General features: G+C 38.6%; 1 protein-coding gene across 2 annotated transcripts in view; it reads left to right on the top strand.

Annotated features, from left to right (window-relative positions):
• Positions 1–19,855, top strand: part of CNTNAP2 (contactin associated protein 2) — a 2,020,421-nt gene that overhangs the window by 859,918 nt on the left and 1,140,648 nt on the right. For both annotated transcript variants that reach the window (XM_079149276.1, XM_079149277.1), the window contains exon 8: positions 1,340–1,604. In XM_079149276.1, coding sequence (XP_079005402.1) covers positions 1,340–1,604 — 265 coding nt within the window. The remainder of the gene's footprint in view (positions 1–1,339; positions 1,605–19,855) is intronic.

Below are 19,855 nucleotides of genomic sequence, written 5' to 3'. Positions count from 1 at the left end.
TAAACATTTGCATCAAAATATACATGCATAATGAAAATTTTAGGTAGAATAGAGACAAATAGGACAGTTTTCAATGAGCTTTACGAAGACAAATATTTATATGAGAAATCCTTTGCAATGATGTCAGGTGCTGCTATTTCAGTGAAATTGACTCAGCACTCATTCACCTCCCTCTGCCAACACACCCATTTCCTCATTATACATCAGCTCCAGAGTCACACTGTTAGGAAGGCTCTTTACCTTTTCTGGGACCATTCCCACAACCCAGGGATGGGGGCATTTATAACATCTCAGTTATTATGCATAGGCAGTTCTTTCACTGGAAAAGCATGCATTTAAAAACAATTATCTATGGAGGTACAGAGCAAATTTAATTTGAATATTAATTCAGAAAGACAGCCTACCTTACATTTAGTTGCTAATGTGCTAAAATGAAATAACTAGGCATCTGGGATATATATGTGGTATTGAGAAGGGGAGAGAGAGGGAGGAAGAGAGAAAGAGGAGAGCTGAGGTAAATGTCATCAAATTACTTTCCTTAAAATATTATGGTGGGATAAAAGAAAGTGGAACCAAATGTGTATTTTCAGACTTTTAAAGGAAAGGTACTTAGGCATTTAGATATAAAATTCTGTGTATCTAAATGGTAAATTAATTTTTCATTTATACCAAAAGTCCATTTATAGTACTAATTCCATAAACAATGCATTATGATGTGAACACACTTCATGGGAATTTAAGTGGGCTTTTTGAATTGGACAATGAAATAATCACAATTATAAAGATGCCAATTAATACTAATTCATATATAGTATTTATGTAGATAAAACCCAATGATATTTGCCCCAAAATATCTAATTAATACATAGCAAACCAATGACCATAGTTCCCACTGAGACCAGTCTGAGTTATCTATTAATGACCATTGACATTGACCATAGAGAAGATGGCAGGCACGTTTCTGATGATCCGTGCTCCGTCAGCAGCAGCACTGCTGTCTTTGAAACGTTCAGAGGTCCACAACGAAGCCTGCAGCCCAGTTACACACACTGCACCCTGTGGTCAGCCCACCACATTAGGCTGACAGGCTGTCAGTCTCGTGATGGGCGGTGCTTATTGCTACCCCTGACATTTGGCCACTGGCTGCTGAATGCTGGGTCTCATACTCTGGGGAGATTTAGCATGGCACATTCTCTCCCTGAGTCCCTGCAGCCACCCTGCCTGTTTAGTTTGGCACAGGTTAGACTTTAGGTATGTAGAACTGTATCTTTGCCAAGTCTTATATGGATTTTTATTTTATTCTGCATTTGCCACCAAAGCATGTCTTTCTGTTTTGCAGGGAAATTTGAGTTTCTCCTGTGTGGAGCCCTATACGGTGCCTGTCTTTTTCAATGCTACAAGTTACCTGGAGGTGCCCGGACGGCTTGAGCAGGACCTGTTTTCAGTCAGTTTCCAGTTCAGGACCTGGAACCCCAATGGTCTCCTGCTCTTTAGTCATTTTGCAGATAATTTGGGCAACGTGGAGATCGACCTCACAGAAAGCAAAGTGGCCGTTCACATCAATGGCACGCAGACCAAGATGAGTCAAATTGATATTTCCTCAGGTCAGTGAAACCATTTGGCATTTGCTTTGGAAACTGCTACTGTGATTACTAAAGCTGAAGCTTGGGAATTACACCCATGTTTTGTTTTAAATGTGGGGGTTCCGTGTTTATGATCGTACTTTGATTCAGATGTTCGAGGTCCTTACTTGGTTGCCCTGAATGCTGATTGAGTAAGGGAAACTGGAAATTGCAGACAGGGTGAGGTGTAGGTAGGAAGGAAGTTGGAGATTGACTTCAAGCATCAAATATCTCTAATCCTCCCAACTAATGCTAGTTCGAAGTTAATACAGAGATCGCTCTTCCTCTAAGTGAATATTTCATGTTTAAAAACAAAGAATGTTTGTAGTAACATGACGGTATCTGGTATTTTTTGACTTTATGGACATTCAAGTACCTTTTCCTAATAGTGACAAAGATTATATTGATTTAATTATAAGTGTAAAGGACTATTCAATTTCATAAATCAAAATTTCCAAGTGATCCTGCTAAAACTATGCAGATTGTCAGAAAAAAATAATGAATGAGAAGTGAATACAAGGTAGAATGAGTAAATGTGTACCAACTGCAGGAAGACTGGCTTGACCACACAGGATGATTTTTAAACTTTGTGGTGTAGTGAGAGATAAGCTGAGGCTTAGGTGGTTGATGAGTGTCAGTCTTGGAATATTCCCTGCCTGATATGGTACAAGGAAAGCTGATACCTCCAAGTGTGAGAAAACAAAGAAAACTGAGGTACATTGTGGAGCTCATAAATATCATTTCACCCATTTTTGTATAAATTCCTTGCAATATACATGTTCATTTTTGTGAAGAGCATACTAGAGATAGGAGGCAGAAAGAAAGCCAATGTTTACTGAGCACTTGGAACAGATATGCCAAGTACTGAGAGAGGAAGTTGGGACAGAGACTCAAGTACACCCCGGGTTCTGGTTTCTAAATAAACCATGTTTAGTCCTGAGACTCTGGGCACACACCTGAGTGCTTTTTGACACACTGTGCCTGTGGCCCCCTCAGTCCCCACTAGGCTATAAGTGCTGGAGTGGACAGGCCTGGTTTCTTCTCTCTCTAGCTCTTGTCACAGTGCCTGATAGCTGCCCAGGAGCATTGTCAAGTTCAGTACTCTGGCCCTTTGAACTGGGGCACCATCACAGAATATCTCCTGCCCAAGGACGGATGCTTTCTTGTTAAATGGGGTGTGTGCTTCTCACGGCTTGGCTATGTGGACTGTAACTGGAAAGGATTCAAAGAAGATGGAAAAACTGTCCCTTCAGAGATGCCTCAGGATTACTGAAATCTAAAGCTGTTGTAAAATACCTAGATATTCACTTTCTCTCTATTTGCTTTGTTAGTTTTCCTTTTTCCCTGAGTGCTCAGTCAAGTGACTGATAAACCCTATTTGATCATTTCTTCCCTGTATAAGCTCACCTGGGGAGATTTAGAGCAAATAGAAAATATCTGGAGAGACCAAAATAAGACAAAACAAATACACATAAATGTTTACTACAGTTGAAAAACACCCCACTGTTAGGATTAAAGATTCTTTTCTCTCAACTAAACACATAAAAATATTAGTGTGATATCCTCCCTCCTAACATTCTCTGAGCAAACCTAACTTGCTGGTAGGTTTCCAGGTGGCAAGAACCATTGTATTTGAAATAATAAGACCTTAAATATAGTGATTAACAAACACTTATTAATTTGATTTGGTCTAATATAAGACTCAAGATGCTCTTACATAATTGAAGCTGTGTTTGAAAAATAAACAGAAAGAATGAACAAAGGAATTCCATTTGTGACAACTAACTTACTGTAATAGGTTTACTTGAAGATGATAAAATAAGTTTTAGAATGTTGGCCAATTTAGCCAAAAATCTGGGTAAATTTAAGGAGACTGATCTAAAATCTAAATATTTCTAGAGTCTTAATCTTATTTCAATGAATATACCTTAGTGTTTCTCTTTACCTGTACACATATTGGAAAATAAGGACTTATTAGGTATCCTTGTTTACATCTGAGAAAGATTGGTGTCGGTAGATAGAACAAATCTACTTAAAATGTTGTGTCTTATACTTGTTCATTCTAAAAATACATATGGAGTTCATAGTAGACAATTTCATCTGAATTTTACCAAGTTCAATTTAATGTATAAATCACTTAGTTTAAGTAACAACGCCAAGAAAACAATCTAAGACATAGCCATTTACATTAACAAAGGAAGGAATATGTAAATATATAAGTACATACATTTTGTGTGTGTGTGTGTGTGTGTGTGTGTGTGTGTGTGTCACATCTATTCCACTCTTTCCAACATGAACATTGAAGAATGTAAACAATTTTACGTGTTTTTGGAAATATCTTGGTTGCAAAAATTCTGAAATGCAGAAGATCTAAAAGAGAAAAATACCACTAATTGCATTTTGTTATATACACTGTATACAGTAGTGGATCAAGAGATGCTGAGCGTAGAGATGTTCAGGTATTGTTCATGTTCACTTGTGACTTGGTTTGGATTTAGTTAATATGTTTTTTTGTTCCAGGATGCTGGTAACTCACTTGATTCTGAGCCCTTTATTTTTTATTCTGTCTGGAGAGTGTTGTCCTTGGGGACTAATTTAAAATAAATCTCATAAGTAGGAGAATATTCAATCGATTGCTCACCCTTTCCTCCTATCTTCCCCTCCCAATTGTAATTAATTGTCAAAATAAAATGGGTATTTTCTTTTCTTTTGATTTTTCTCCTAAAAACATTGACATGGCCCACTAGAGCGATTTCATGCTCTAAAACTGGTTTGGCAAACATTGGTCCACAGATTTGTCTTCTCATTGGAAGAGTTGGCATTTTCAAGAGTTCTGTTTTCCTGTGGTTATTTACTCCACCATTCCCTTGGGAATTTCATGAACAATACTGTAATTTAATTGAGTAGAATAAAAAAGTATTAATATCTGATATATTACCCAAAACAAAAACAAACCACCCACTACTTTAAATAAGATTTGTATTGCAAAATGTCTAAATTTTGTGCCACCAATTATAAACAAATATGTAGAGAAATACACAGTCTTGGTTTTCCCCATATTACTAAGGCTGTAAAATGTGATTTAAATGTATAGGGTGGAAAGAAGATGATTTCCAACTCTCAACCTCTCTCATCTATGTCTAAACAAAGACTTTCAGCCTTTGAGTGTGCCCTGCTCCTAAATTCAGTGTGTGACTGAGCTTGAGTGTTTGAACCCCCTTGTTCTGGTTATATAGAAGCTGCTGCAGTTTCACTGCTGATGCTTTAGATACCTGTACACAGCAAAGATCATCTTTGTTTGAATTTCTGTCTCCACTGAATATCTACATCTCATTTTATTTAGCTTGTGTCTTTGTGAAATATCCTTATAAACTGAGTGTGATTTGGGTGATGCAAAGAAAGAGGCCTTGCTGTCTGGTGTCCTATAGCTGGGGACATTCTGAGAAGTGCTGGAAGTTGCCAGTTTGATCTGGGCTAATGCTTTTGCCGAGTACCACCCATGACACTATTTTAAGCAACAGGGTACCTCTTCCTTAGAGACAGCCCATTAGCATTTCCTTCAAAGATGAATTCATGCCAGTTTCCCAAGTTCAGTGATAATTTGCATTGTGACAGATCTTATTCACCATATGAGAAATTTTTTTTCATAATAAACATAATTTTGTATGTTTTAATGGTTTACCAGGAAATGATTTCCAGCTCTATGATTTTAAATTGCAGATATTATTTTAAGATTTCTTAAATAAATTTTCATGACCCAAAAGTTAAATAATGTATATATAGGTATCACTTCACATATTTCAAAAGATTTATTTTAGAATGCTTTATAAAGTAAATTGGAAGTTTTTTTAGTAACATATGGAATCTTCTTTAAGTTTAAACTGTAATTATCAGAAGCTTACTCCGCCATAAAGAATGATAAAATTATGGCATTTGCAGGCAAAGGGATGAAATTGGAGAATATCTTGCTAAGTGAGATAAGCCAATCTCAAAAAACTAAAGGACGAATGATCTCACTGATAAGCGGATGATGACATATAATGGGGGGTGGGAGAGGTTAGCATTAGGGTTAGGGTTAGGTTTAGGGTTAGAGTTAAGGAGGGGGCAAGAATGGAGGAAGGAAGGACTGTATAGAGGGAAAAGAGGGATGGGAGGGGTGGGGGGAGAAAAATAAATAACAGAATGAATCAAACAACATTAACCTATGTAAATTTATGATTACACAAATGGTATGCCTTGACTCCATGTAAAAACAGAGAAACAACATGCATCCCATTTGTTTACAATAAAAAAATAATAATAAAAATTTTAAAAAATGTTAATCCCCTTTGACCTGTTGACTTTGAGTCATTCTGAATCTTGAAGATAAAGAAATAAACAGAGATAGTTATCTCAGCATAAAAACAATAATAAAAGTAACTGGAAATGGACTAGTGATTTTACAGAGTGTATACTTATGTGGAATTCTACCATGTCAAAATAAATCATGTTCTCAAATCAAATTTAATATGTTGGGAAAACATAATCTTGTGAATAAAAATGTTTACAAAAATGTAAGTAGAATATGGCCCTAACATTATTTTTACAAATACATAGATAGTTTGAAAGTCAGAATGAAGTAAGATCTGAACAGTTATTGATGATTATCCATAATTGGTGAGTTATCAGTTATTTTATTAACATCTTAATATAGTTTCCTAGTATCTATATTTTTACAGTTAGCAGTTAGTAATTTAAAATAAGTATATTATAAAATAATAGGGGAATGATATTTCTGAAAAGTATAATGTTTAACAATATTACAAGTGGAAAATTCCCTAGAGTAATTTATATCAATTTAAAAATTATAGTTTCCTGCTTAATTAAAAGCATACTTTTAAGAAGTCAATTTTTAAGAAGTTTGTCCCTAAATAATAAGCTCCAACCTAATTTCCTTAATGGTATTTATGTAACATATAGAACATTTTGTATTCAATGCAAAAACCTGGGGATTGGGTGTATAACCATTTTTTTTTAAATATACATAACAAATTCTGAACAAATGCCCATCTTCCATGTAATTTTAAAACTACTTCCTGCATAGGTGGAAAGATACATACACATATGCACAAGACCTTTTCCTTAAAACCATAGTTAGCCATCAGGGAGCAATATATTTATTTAGGTCTTAACAATGAGTCAATATATCAAGTTTCTTTATTACCAAGTAATCTACATAATTTACTTCTACATGCAAGTGACCTAAAATCCATCTTTAGATTGTCTTACTTTTTTATGCGCTTATAGATCTCTTAGAACTTCCAGCAAAACCCAGATCCATCATTTTGAGATGCTGGAGCCAAAACCAGCTGAACAGTGAACAGTGGGTTCTGGGTGCTGGGATATCTAGACATAAGTCAGATGTCCTTAGATGTATCCTTGGCACGTTTTGCTGATTGATTCCCCCAAGTCACAAGTAGACTTGCTGTAAGTGCCACATGGTGTCTAGTAGCAAGCGGTGGGATGAAGGGCATGTTGCTCCTGGGGTGCTTCCACCACAACTTTCTATTACATTTCGACTCCCACCCAGCCCATACCATCTCCAGACAAGCTGAGTGGAAATTCACGGTTAATTATACTTCAGTACGTGCTGGTGCACTTTTTATAATAGACACATCATATTCCAAGATGAAAGAAAAAGAAAAAGGCTGGGGGTAGTTTGTGATATTAGGTATTGACTTATTCTTTAGAAAGCACAGGGGACACTTTAATTTATAATCACACTCCAGGATGCCTATCCATTTTAGTTTCTACAAGGTTTGGGGGCCTTTAACAATGTGCTTTGCCTTTTTAAAAGGAAGATGAATAAAACATGATGGTGTGCATGTGTATGAGTGAAAGAAAGAGAAAGAGAGAGAGAGAGAAAAGGAGAATTTTTTTAAATTCAAAAGACATGATCAAGTTTTACTCAACTTTATGGATGAAATGTAGGTAAAAAGTGCCAATGGTGTCGGGTCATATTTTTCAAGCTTCAGTTTAGTGTACAAATAACTAATCAAAGAGGGAAAAAATCAGCCATCACTACTAAAAACTATGAGAATAAAAATAATGAAAGATCACCAAAGAGTAGAGCTCAGACAATCCATAGTTAATGTACCTACCCATGTTCTTGGAGTTACTTCCAGAACAAGAACACAGAGGGGCGCAGAACAAATGAGCCTTGCCAAAGAGGCCTCCTTCCTTGCCTTTCCATTAACTTGCAGGGGTGGGAACTGCATGAAGGAGTTGAAATGTTGCCCAGGGATCGATTGGTGACTGTTAGACTTCAGCAATGTAGAGCCATATGATGGAAGTGAGCTAAGTCAACTTTGGATAATTTGGCCATTGAGTACCTCATTTTTTTTTTTTTTCAGTTAACAAAATAGTGTAGATATGAAGCAATCAGGCTTACTGAACTCTATAATTATAATAATTTAAAAAAATAAGTCCATGGCTTTGGATTGGAATCTTCCCCTTCTATCCTCCCCTCCCCTCATTAACCTCATAACAGAAAGTACCCCAGGGTAATTGGCTTGACCAGGAGATTCTGATTGTCAGATAGTAGCATCTGTGATCACCTCTATTTTTTTTTTTTCCATGAATTTCACATGATCTGTGAAATCTGTAGCCTGACTGGGTTTGTCTGTTGTTCGGCATGTTAACTAGTGGAGGTGAGACTTGTGTGGGAAGGCATCCCCTGGTCTCAGTGAGACTCCTTGGGAGCCTCTTCAGGGGATGATATAAGTTGAGTATATGAGTTCTCTGGCTATCCATGTAGTTTTTAGCTACTTACCTTTCTTAGTCTCTGTTTATAAAAGTTCTTTGCAAAAAAAAGAAAAAGAAAAAAAGGAAAAGAAACTGAAGGGAGATGCGTAGTATTGCTTAGAAAGTAGCTGCCTTTGGAAATAATTATGTATCTGGTTCCATCTTTAATAATGACTCATTTTCATGATTTATTTTATTCCAGTACACTTCCCTTGAGACTTCTCTAACTCGAGCACAACCCCATTTCTGGCACCTGAAATTTTACTTTACTTCTGAATTCTTTTTCTCTCCTCCAGCTAATGCTTTTTCCCTTTTACTCCCCATAGTACAATTTAACAATTAAAATTCTGCCTAGATCTTTGCTGTAGCATTTATTAGCCAATGATGTTATCTAAAAGATGCAGATTGTCTGCTTTCCATGTCTGCTCTTCCATAAGCTCTGCAGTCTTTCTTTTAGCACTTCTCAATGTGGGGGATTCTCTCAGAGACTGGATCCCTCTTCTGGAACCTCTGCAGAGGCTGGGATGGGATCTTGCTGACTCTGGATGTAGCACCGTGTTGCAGCTCCCTGCCTGACATTGGAATACTGCTTCCCTCTGATTTCCCTGAATTCTTCTCCTCTCTCATTCCAAGTGTCTACCACTTTGGTTTTCACTCTCACATTGCTGGCTTGAATCTAAGCTGCAACCTTCTACTGTCCATGAGTATTGCTTGTTTCTTTGGACATGAATTTTAGCCACCTCCCAACCTGAAATGCCTCTGTCAATCCCTGTGCAGATCCATGCCAAATCCCTGCCTACCCCTTCTTCTCTGTCACAAAATTACCATTGCTGCTTAGTGTGTGTGTGTGTGTGTGTGTGTGTGTGTGTGTGAGAGCGAAAGAGAGAGAGAAAGAGACAGAGAGAGAAAGACAGAGACAGAGAGAGATTGTTAGCGTATTGGAGGAAATACTGGAAGCAGGGTAATAGTAAAGTGTGCACAAAACCCCAGCTCTTAGTTTCGGTTGAGTATACCTGGTTAGCTGATACCATGGCCAGGATTCCAGCAGTAAGGGGCTCGCCCCTGTGATGCTCTACATAATTATAGGGTTAGGAGTCCCCAGAGCCCAGTGGCTGACATCAGCTCCCTCCTCCATCCTGCGTCCTCAGACATGCTGAGCCCGTTCTCTACTGAGCTGCTGAAGGCGGAGAACATGAGGCCCCAGGGCCATCCAGACGTGCTTCTCCTCCGGAGATGAATGATGGTGGCTGTGGTAATGGCTGATGCTCTTGAGGGATTATACTGTGCCTATCACTGTGCTAAGCCAATTACATTAATTATCTTGCTTAAGGCTCCATGGATCTCCAAAGTTAGATGCTATTGAGAAACCTTCCTTGTAACTCATTGACATCACTGGTAAAATCGTTCTTCTAATGACCCAAGTTCAAAACCTAGAGAAAAATCTAAACTTGTCCTCCGTCTTTGCCTGGCACAGGTAATGATTTCACAGTCAACAGCAGTTAGTTTGAAGCGCCTCACCCATCCATCATCTCCTCACCTGGTCAAAAATAATCGAGGCCATCTGAGCTGCCAGAACCAATGGGTCTTCCATCACGGATCTATTTACTCTAGCACAGGAGTTGGGCATGGGCTCTGGGGCCAGCCTGTCCCCTGGCTGATATCCATTTCGCTTCCCCTACTACAGTCACTGTTTAAACAAAGATATTGCATTAAGTCATTTAATCCTCTCGGCAAGTCCTCCAGAGAGAGACCATGATCTTCTGCATTTTACGGATGAAGAAACAGAGGCACAGAAATGAGCAACACCCTCCAGCTCCCCAGTTAGTAAATTAAAGAGCTTGAGGAAGATTCCAGAAAATTCGAATCTAAGGTCAGCACCCTTGGGCGCTTGCTCAGTGGCACTGCTCTCGCCTGCATGCAGCACCGTGGTTCTGGCCCATGGGGATCAGGCGCCCTAACGGTGCCTCTGCAACACCGCGGAACGCAGTGCCCAGCAGCAATGGTGTTCTTATCCTGCCTCACCGGGATGCTCACAGGAACCTTCTAAACCATGTCCCTTGTTTCTATACTTTCTCCCCCGTTATTCTAGTTTATATTCCTAAAATGCAAAGGGGAATACTTTATTATTTCCTAAAAGATAAATTCTAGTTTCATATCCTGCTACACGAGAGCATGTACAAACTGAACCCAACTGAAGTATTTAGCCTCCATTTTCCTACTAAATGTATTGTATCCTGACTATTTTCCACCATTTGCCAGGAATTCCTCCCTCTGTCCAGCCTCTTGGCACACTCCTCTTGACCTTTCAAGGTCTAGTTTTAGTGTCTTTTCCATGTCTCAACCCCAGCGGACGATCTCCCATCCCTTCCTTCGTATCTTGAATAATAATGATTTTTCTCTGTTCCATTCTAAATTACAAACCTCAACTGCCATATCTCACTCTTATCTGTATTCCTAACACTTATTACAACACTTGTCAGAAAATAGATGATCAATACTTTCATCTTTGCTTTTTTATTTTGTTGAATTTATACTTGAGCCATCACAATCTCCTCGTGCCTCTCTCTGTTCCTGCCTCTCGAAGTAAGACCGTTCCACACATCCTCGCCTGACTAAAATTCCAAAATATCTGCTTCGCTGGTTCGTGTTCTTACTTAAAAATTTTCCAGGAAGCCCTAAATTTTCAAAACTAAATCTTGGTGTCCTCCACAGAAACCCTGAATGTCCCACAATAACCTCAATCCTTCTATCATTTTAAATTGCTCTTATTGTTTTCAGTCGATTGATTCTTATTGTTTTTACTTGTTTGATTTATTGCATTGTTCAGACATTTGACTACTCTGAAAATGCCCAGTCTCCTAAAACTTTGAGGACAATAGACCTTCCCTTCTCTTCCTCTCTACCACAAGCCTACCATGATCTTACAGTGGCAGGTTTCCAAATAGCTTGTTGATTGACTTATTCTAATGAGTTATCTCCAAGTTGCTATAAACTATGACTTCATAATTCTCTTGTCTTTATCAATTTATAGGAACCAAATTCCTTGTGAAAGGAATGAGCTAGTATCTCAGAGGAAATAATTGCTTGACTGTGGGAAGCTAATGTGTGTGAAATTGATCAGGACCTGAATTTTGATTTGAGACTTTTATAGTAAGAAGTTTTTTTGGTGTGTTTTTTTTTTTTTTCTTTTTTCTTTTTTTTTTTAAATAAAGGAGATATTGAAGCCTAGTGCTGTACTGGGTAAACTATTATATGAATAAAATAAAAGTCTATATACATTTGAACAAATGTATTCTCAGAAGCACAACTTGAAGTCAAACCTGAAATTAGTCATATTCCCTTTGTATTTATTTTTTTCACACAGAATACAAAAAGGAAATGTGCATGATTAAAATTAATTTAGCTTTCCTCTCTTCTTCAAGTGTGGGAATGCATTTGACATGATAACTCCAGGGAAAAAGAAGGAATCGAAGTTTTTTCTGCCTTCTCTGTAAGCCTTGCTTTCCAGTCTCTTGGTTAACCCAGTGTACAACTGAGTCAACCAAGAGGCTGTCCACTTGGGAGAGCCAGGTCTGACTTGCTTTGTCCAGGCCAGCATTGTTTCTGGATAATCAAATCTTGCCATCTTTGACTTCCTTTACTTGGGCAATTCCAGGCAGTAATGATATTGATAGGTAAGTAGTGAAGCAAGCTTCAGAATAACTTTGTAGAGTCACTCCAAGGGCACGTGCAGAAGTAGCTCTCATGCTTAGTGTTCTTCCACCCCAACCCCAGCACATTTGCCCTGGGTTTGTAGGAGACCAGGCGGTATCTACCTACTTGCTACACTTCCATCGTACATCCACTAACCCGCAGCAAACATGTTTTAGTAATGGTGGAAAACACAGTAAATAAATGTTCTGCTTTGTGCCATAGTCTTCATAATACAATGTTTTGTAGGAAAATGGAAAATCTGGATCATGTGGGTATATTCATTGGCGGGTGAGTGTCAAACAAAGTTACTAGCTCCTGTTTTTTTGCGAGATAATCAGTGCCACAGGTATACATTGCAAATGATTTGCTCATAAATTGCTGGATGAGGGAAACAAAGAGCTTGATAGTCTTTATGAGAAATTATTCCCAACTGATAGAAAAAAGCGGGTGTTGTATGTGCCATACTCCACTGCCCAGAACAGGCTGGTACACACAGTACATGATTACATGTCTGCCGATGGGCATGGTTCTTGAAGAAACAGAGGGTTGGGAGCTGTGTTCCTGTGCCTCCGTGCTGCAGGCATTGTGCAAGTGTGTGGGTGCTTGTGGGTGTGTGGGTGTGTGCATACTGGAGAAGAACCTCTAATCGTTAACCAAGTAAAGCCCTTAAACTTCAGTAATTCTCTGATTGATGGTTATCACGTTTCCATTCGCCATGTTCGAATGATTTGGAATAGAGAAGACCAAGACAGGAAGATCAGGTGACATTAAGTCAGATAATATAAAGCGTTGGGTTCCATCATTCCCTATTTCGGACATTTAAGCATTACTATTAAGCCACAAAAATGATCATTTCTAACTTTACTCCTTTTTCCCCTTCTTTTACTCTTAATTCAATCATGACAAAGAATATGGAGAATTGGGGAGAAGAAATCTTGAGGGGCAGGTCTGCAAAAGCAGCAGCTCTCCAAGGGGTGTTTTTGAACCCCGTGGCATGCTGGGCGACATCTGGAGACATATCTGGTTGTTACTGCTCGAGGTGGAGCACGGGACACTGCTGGTATCTAGTGGGTAGAGGCCATGTGACGTGCTAAGTATACCAGAAAACACAGACAGTAATCCCATCCCCCACCTAACCATCAACAGTTTTATTTTGCACCAAATATCAGTAGTGCTGAGGCTAAGAACACTGATCCAGAAGGTAGCTCGTCCACCGTACTTCTCCCATGCTAGCAAGTGAACAAGCTTCACAAACTGTGTCTGAGGTCTCATTTAGGTCCATCGAGAGATTTTATTTCTTTATCACTTGACTCTATGTTGTTATAGTTTCTTCTTTTCCCTCCCAACATTTATGCTTTGGAAAATCCTAGTCTTTTCTTGTGTTTTTGTTGTAGAATCTTGACCCTTCAAAATGACAAAGACTCTGTGGATTCTTCTCTAATGTGTTCACAACTAACCATACTATGAGCTAGTTCTTGCAGTACATGTATGCATTATTTTAAATCATAACTGTTGTCTTTCTACAAACTCTGAGCTCTGTTTTTCTAAATATTGACTTCTTCTGTACCTCACTTCACTGTAATCCTTTCATTATCATCAGCAATAGGTGCAGACAAACGTGTCTATGTGTGCTGTTGGCACAAACGGTCATCAAAAGAGTCCAATGTTTTATTGTCATTTTGCTATGTACAACTCCTGAGATGCCACTCCTTTCCTGTAGATACCAACAGAGGCCTTCCACTACCTTTGCTCCCCTTTACTAACCTATTAGGAGAGTCATAAGATAGAGGGAGAAAAATCATCCTCCCCGGCCATCCTCCCACCTGGGCAATGTGATTCCAGGGCAGATTGTAGACCACATGCACACCATACACAGACAGACAGACATTCACACACATTCCTTCCTCTCCTCAGTCATCTTTGTAACACGATGAGTACCAAATATTGTCAAAAATTAAGGATTATACCTTCGTTGTACTGAATAAATATATAAAATATACATAGATCACAATAAAAGCCACAAAGGTCTTTATTCATAACACATGACTAAACAGTATTGTGCATGTGTAGGCAAGTATATGACATATGTGTTACCATGTGTAATTCAGATGTGGTAAAGGAAGACCAGATAGCCCTCAATTAGAAACAGAATTATTGAATTTTAAGGGTTTTACTTTGTTGAAGAGTTAAGGTTCTTTCCCCATATGCACCCACACCCACATGCACTCCTCACACACTAGCACAATACCTTTCAGCCATGTGGTAACTATGTGATGAGGAGCAGTGGACATTAACTATGATCTTGGACATAAAATATAAGAAAAGGTCAAGCTAGGAGAGGACACACCTAATAGAGGACTTATAACTTGAAAGCATTTGACTGTTAAAGGCACGTAGAAATGGACAAGAATGAAGACATTAGTTTTTAGAGGTAGGTAGAAAGCAGATGGTGTAATGAACTATCATAAGAAGTTAGAATGAGAAATCATTCAACATTTTCTTCTCAAGAAAGTGATATGATATCATTTTTCAATGATCTCTCTGCTTTCTGTGTAGATAATAGGACAGACAGATGATGGATGAACAGATAGATGGATTGATGGATGAATAGATGGATAGTCGGATGGATGGGTGGATAGACACGTGTATGGATGGATGGATGGATGAATGGATATGTACAGATGGTGGTTACATTGATGGATAGAATAGATAATAGATTATAGAATGGGATAATAGAGACAAGAATAGGGGAAAGACAATGAGGCAGAGACTACCCGCATGGTTCAACTGTATGTAAAGGTAGTTTTTACTACACTGATAACTCTGGAGATGGAGAAAAGATACATTCTTTGAAAAAACAACATTTAGAAAGCAAAACCATCACCACTTGGCAATAGCTAATATGTGAAGTGTGATATAAAAGTAGGAATCAGGACTGACCTGCAAAATCCTCACACCATTAGCTGAGTAGAGAGTAAGTCATCAGTTCATGTAGAAACAAATGTGAAGAATGGTTTGGAAACAGTCCATTTCTATTTTGAACAGGTTACATTTTAGATACCTGTTCTATAGTCACATGGACAAGTTGTCAGTTAGGGATGTGAGTCTACAGTTCAGAAGAGTCAGGGCCAGAGTAACTGGGGTGTTACCAGCATGTGTATGGGACTGAAATCACAGAGCTAGATTACTAAGTAACAGCAGAGAGACAGAAACAAACCAAGCCTCAAGGAACTTCATCTTTCAAAATGTGGAAATAAGAAGAAAGATAATTAAGTAAGAAGAGAATAGGCTGTCCTGGAAGTCACAGCAGGGTAGTTTCTGACAAACAGTAGTTCAACTATTATTAAATAGAAAAGCGTAAGGTCCAGGTGCAAGGCAGAAGTGTATGTGGTGTGAGAATCATACCACAATGTGTACTTACTGGTTTTGTGGAAGGCTCGGAAAAGACAGGCACCATTTCCACTGAACGGAGAAGACCTAGGCTAATGCTGTTCAAAAACTGGAAAGTATTGCTCTGTATTACAGTTGTCAATGTTGAGCCCTGTTGACTCCAAGCCCATCTCCCAACTGCCTGTGAAATGTCACAGTAAGTATGCTCAAAGAGCGAAACTCGGAAATAAGAAAAAGTAGGTAAGTAATCAGGGAGACAGTGTCAGAAGGAAATGAATAGGAAGCATTTGGAATGATTCTTGATGGGAGGTGTGAGGGGAAGGTGGAACCTTCCGGAACACAGAAGGAACTGCCAAGACATGCAGCATCAGCCCACGTGGCTTCTTTTTCCTTTTTCATGAAAATCAACAAATAGAAAATACAGAGCTAATGTGTAACAAGAGCCCCTCCTTGGGACATATTAGATGCTTGATATGTTCTACCTCATATAATTGTCACAACACGTGCTGAAATGTGAACGTTCATACTTTTGTAAAGAGGAAGCTAGTGCTCATTAGGGTCAGAAACTTCTTTAAGTCCTGCAGTGGCAGAGGTCCTTGAGACAAAGTGGGCTCTATTCCTAAATCCATGCCAGAGAGAAACAATAGAGATATAGCAAGTGTTTCCAAAGCTAGAAAAAAAAAAGTTAGGATATCACGGAAAACGAAGGATAAATAAGAGAACTGCTGTGTGAGGGCGAGTGTAGGTGATCCTTCGTGAGGTGAGGCACTGAGAACCAGAAGTAGAGAGAATGACAATAAAGCCACATGTACCCAGAGCACAAGGTGTTGAATGATAAATGCCCAAGTGGGACCCAACGCAAGCTATGCTCCTTTCAACCAGTCCTTTGAAATAACTTCTCTGATAGATGATGACTCAGATATTTACATCTTGTCTCTGTGTTTCAGGCAAAAGTCTCATCTAGTAGCCCGAGCTTAGTACTTCATTTTTTTGTGAACATCGCTGTTTTGTTTCTTTGCCAAAAAAAATTTTTTTATTGTAAACAAATGGGATACATGTTGTTTCTCTGTTTGTACATGGAGTAAAGGCATACCATTTGTGTAATCATAAATTTACATAGGGTAATGTTGTTTGATTCATTGTTTTTTCCCCTTCCCCCACCCCTCCCACCCCTCTTTTCCCTCTATACAGTCCTTCCTTGCTTCATTCTTGCCCCCCTCCCTAAACCTAACTCTAACCCTAACACTAACCCCTCCCTCCCCCATTATGTGTCCTCATCATTCACTTATTAGCGATATCATTCCTCCTTTGGCTTTTTGAGATTGGCTTATCTCACTTAGCATGATATTCTCCAATTTCATCCATTTGCCTGCAAATGCCATAATTTTATCATTCTTTATGGCTGAATAATATTCCATTATATATATGCCACAGTTTCTTTATCCATTCATCTACTGAAGGACATCTAGGTTGGTTCCACAATCTGGCTATTGTGAATTGAGCAGCTATGAACATTGATGTGGCTGTATCTCTGTAGTATGCTGATTTTAAGTCCTCTGGGTATAGGCCGAGGAGTGGGATAGCTGGGTCAAATGGTGGTTCCATTCCAAATTTTCTAAGGAATCTCCACACTGCTTTCCAGAGTGGCTGCACTAATTTGCAGCCCCACCAGCAATGTATGAGTGTACCTTTCTCCCCACATCCTCGCCAACACCTGTTGTTGCTTGTGTTCTTGATAATTGCCATTCTAATTGGGGTGAGATGGAATCTTAGGGTGGTTTTGATTCGCGTTTCTCTTATTACTAGAGATGTTGAACATTTTTCCATATGTTTGTTGATTGCTTGTAGATCTTCTTCTGTGAAGTGTCTGTTCATTTCCTTAGCCCTCTTTGCCAAATTTTATGGAAATTTTTTTCCCAAAGGGCAAAAATAAAAGAAATGAACAAAAAAACCCCACACACAAAACACAAGTTTGATTCAGCCTGTGTTTGGCAGTCCATCTTGTTTGCTGATCCAAGAGATGATGGTTCCTTTTAGGGATTTTTGAGCAACCTATCCCAGGGTTTCCCCAGCTGCTGAACGTACTCCACCGGAGCTCTGAGCGGCTGGGGCAGCGGGGTCCAACCTCGGCTCTTAGGCACTGACTGGAAAGTGAGCTCTCCTTGGAAACCGTCCTCGTTAGTTTCGAACTCTGGGTGCACTTACCCATCCATTTTCCCTTTGCCTGATGGAGCAATGGAGAAGCTGGGCTGTCCTGGACTGCCACTGGGTGATGGTAGGAATCAGCATATCTTGTGTCCCCAGATCTGTGTCTCAGATTCACCATCAACGACCATGCCAGCAGGGCACCCAGCATAAGCAGTTAACAGCAAAGATAACGACACCCGCCCAGGAGGTGGACTCTGTTTCAGGAAAAGACCTATTAATCTAGTGCCGTTCAAACAGCCTTGAAACAGAAGGAAAGCACCTAACTATTCACTGTTCTCTTTTCTTCTAACTTCCACTCACTTAAATAATTAAAACATATTGCATAATTAAAAGAGAAGCAATAGGTTGTCCTGCCTAAAAAAGGATTTACGAGTACAGTTGATCCTTTGTGAAGTTAGGTGGTGAAAAAAGTGAGAGATAAGCAGATAAAATCGTAATAAAGCCACATGTATTTATTGTACATATTATTGAATAAGAAAGTGACCAAATTGAGTATGAATCCTAAATGCCTGTGTTTAAATCTAACTTACAATTAAGTTTATCTGTCAACTACTCACTCTCTGTCAAATAGGATGCTGGTAAGGCTACCTCTTGGGCTATCCATGAGAAATGAGTGTGTAAATGGCTCTTAGAAATACCAGGTTGTCCCACAGCTATTATTATGTTATTGTTACTGATCTTGATAGCATGGAAATAAGAAGAACAGAATCAATAACTCAAGAAGGGCTGGGGATATAGCTCAGTTGGTAGAGTGCTTGCCTTGTAAGCATAAGGCCCTGGGTTCAATCCCCAGCACCACCAAAAAAAAAAAAAAAAAAAAAAACTCAAGAAATTTACAATATGGTTGAAGAGATAAATGAGGGTTAAAACATTGAACTATATGAGTTTTGAAACATGATTACATTTAGTAGTTAAATAACAGATTTTTAATTTTTTAATTTTTCATTTTTTTATTTTTAGGTATACATGACAGTAGAATGTATTTTGATATATTATACATACATGCAGTATAATTTCCCAACTTGTGGTTGTATATGATGTGGAGTTACACTGTCTGCATATTCATATGTGAACATAGGAAATCATGTCTGATTCATTCTGCTGTTCTTCCTACTCTAAACCCCTCCTCTCCCTTTATTCCCCTTTGTCTAATCCAATGAACTTCTAGTCTTCCTTCCCCCACTTCTTATTGTGTATTAGCATCTGCATATCAGAGAGAACATTTGCTCTTTGGTTTTTGGTGATTGCCTTATTTCATTTAGCATGATAGATTCCAGTTCCATCCATTTACTGGTAAACACCATCATTTCATTTTTCTTTATGACTAATAGTCCATTGTGTTTATATACCACATTTTCTTTGTCCATGCATTTGTTGAACGGCACTAGGTTGGTTCCATAGGTTAGCTATTGTGAATTGAGCTTCTATAAACATTGATGTGGCTGTCACTACAATATGCTGATTTTAAGTCCTTTGGATATATATCAAGGAGTGGGATAAATGGGTCAAATGGTGGTTCCATTCCAAGTTTTCTGAGGAATCTTTATACTGCTTTCCACAGTGGTTGCACCAATTTGCAGTTCCACCAGCAATGTATGAGTGAACATTTTCCCCCACATCCTCACCAACATTTATTGTTACTTGTATTCTTGATAATTGCCATTTGACTGGAGTGAGATGGAATCAGTGTAGTTTTATTTGCATTTCTCTAATTACTAGAGTTGTTGAACATTTTTTCATGTAATTGTTGACTGATTATAATTCTTCTGTGAAGTGTCTGTTCAGTTTCTTTGCCCATTTATTGATTTGGTTGTTTGTTTTTTTGGTGTTAAGTTTTTTGAGTTCTTTGTATATCCTGGAGACTAATGTGCTAACTGAGGTGCAGGTGGCAAAGATTTTCTCCCATTCTATAGGCTCTTTCTTCACATTATTGATTTCTTCATTTGCTGTGAAGAAGCTTTTTAATTTGAATCCATCCCACTTATTCATTCTTGATTTCACTTCTTGCACTTTAGGAGTCTCGTTAAGAAAATCAGGCCCTAACCTGACATGGTAAAGATTTGGGCCTACTTTTTCTTCTATTAGGTACATGATCTCTGGTCTAATTCCTAGATCCTTGGTCCACTTTGAGTCTAATTTCATTTTGTTACATGTGGATT

The sequence above is a fragment of the Sciurus vulgaris genome, assembly GCF_902686455.1.
Source record: "Sciurus vulgaris genome assembly, chromosome: 8".
Lineage (NCBI taxonomy): Eukaryota > Metazoa > Chordata > Mammalia > Rodentia > Sciuridae > Sciurus > Sciurus vulgaris.
This window is presented reverse-complemented; position numbering and strand designations above follow the sequence as displayed.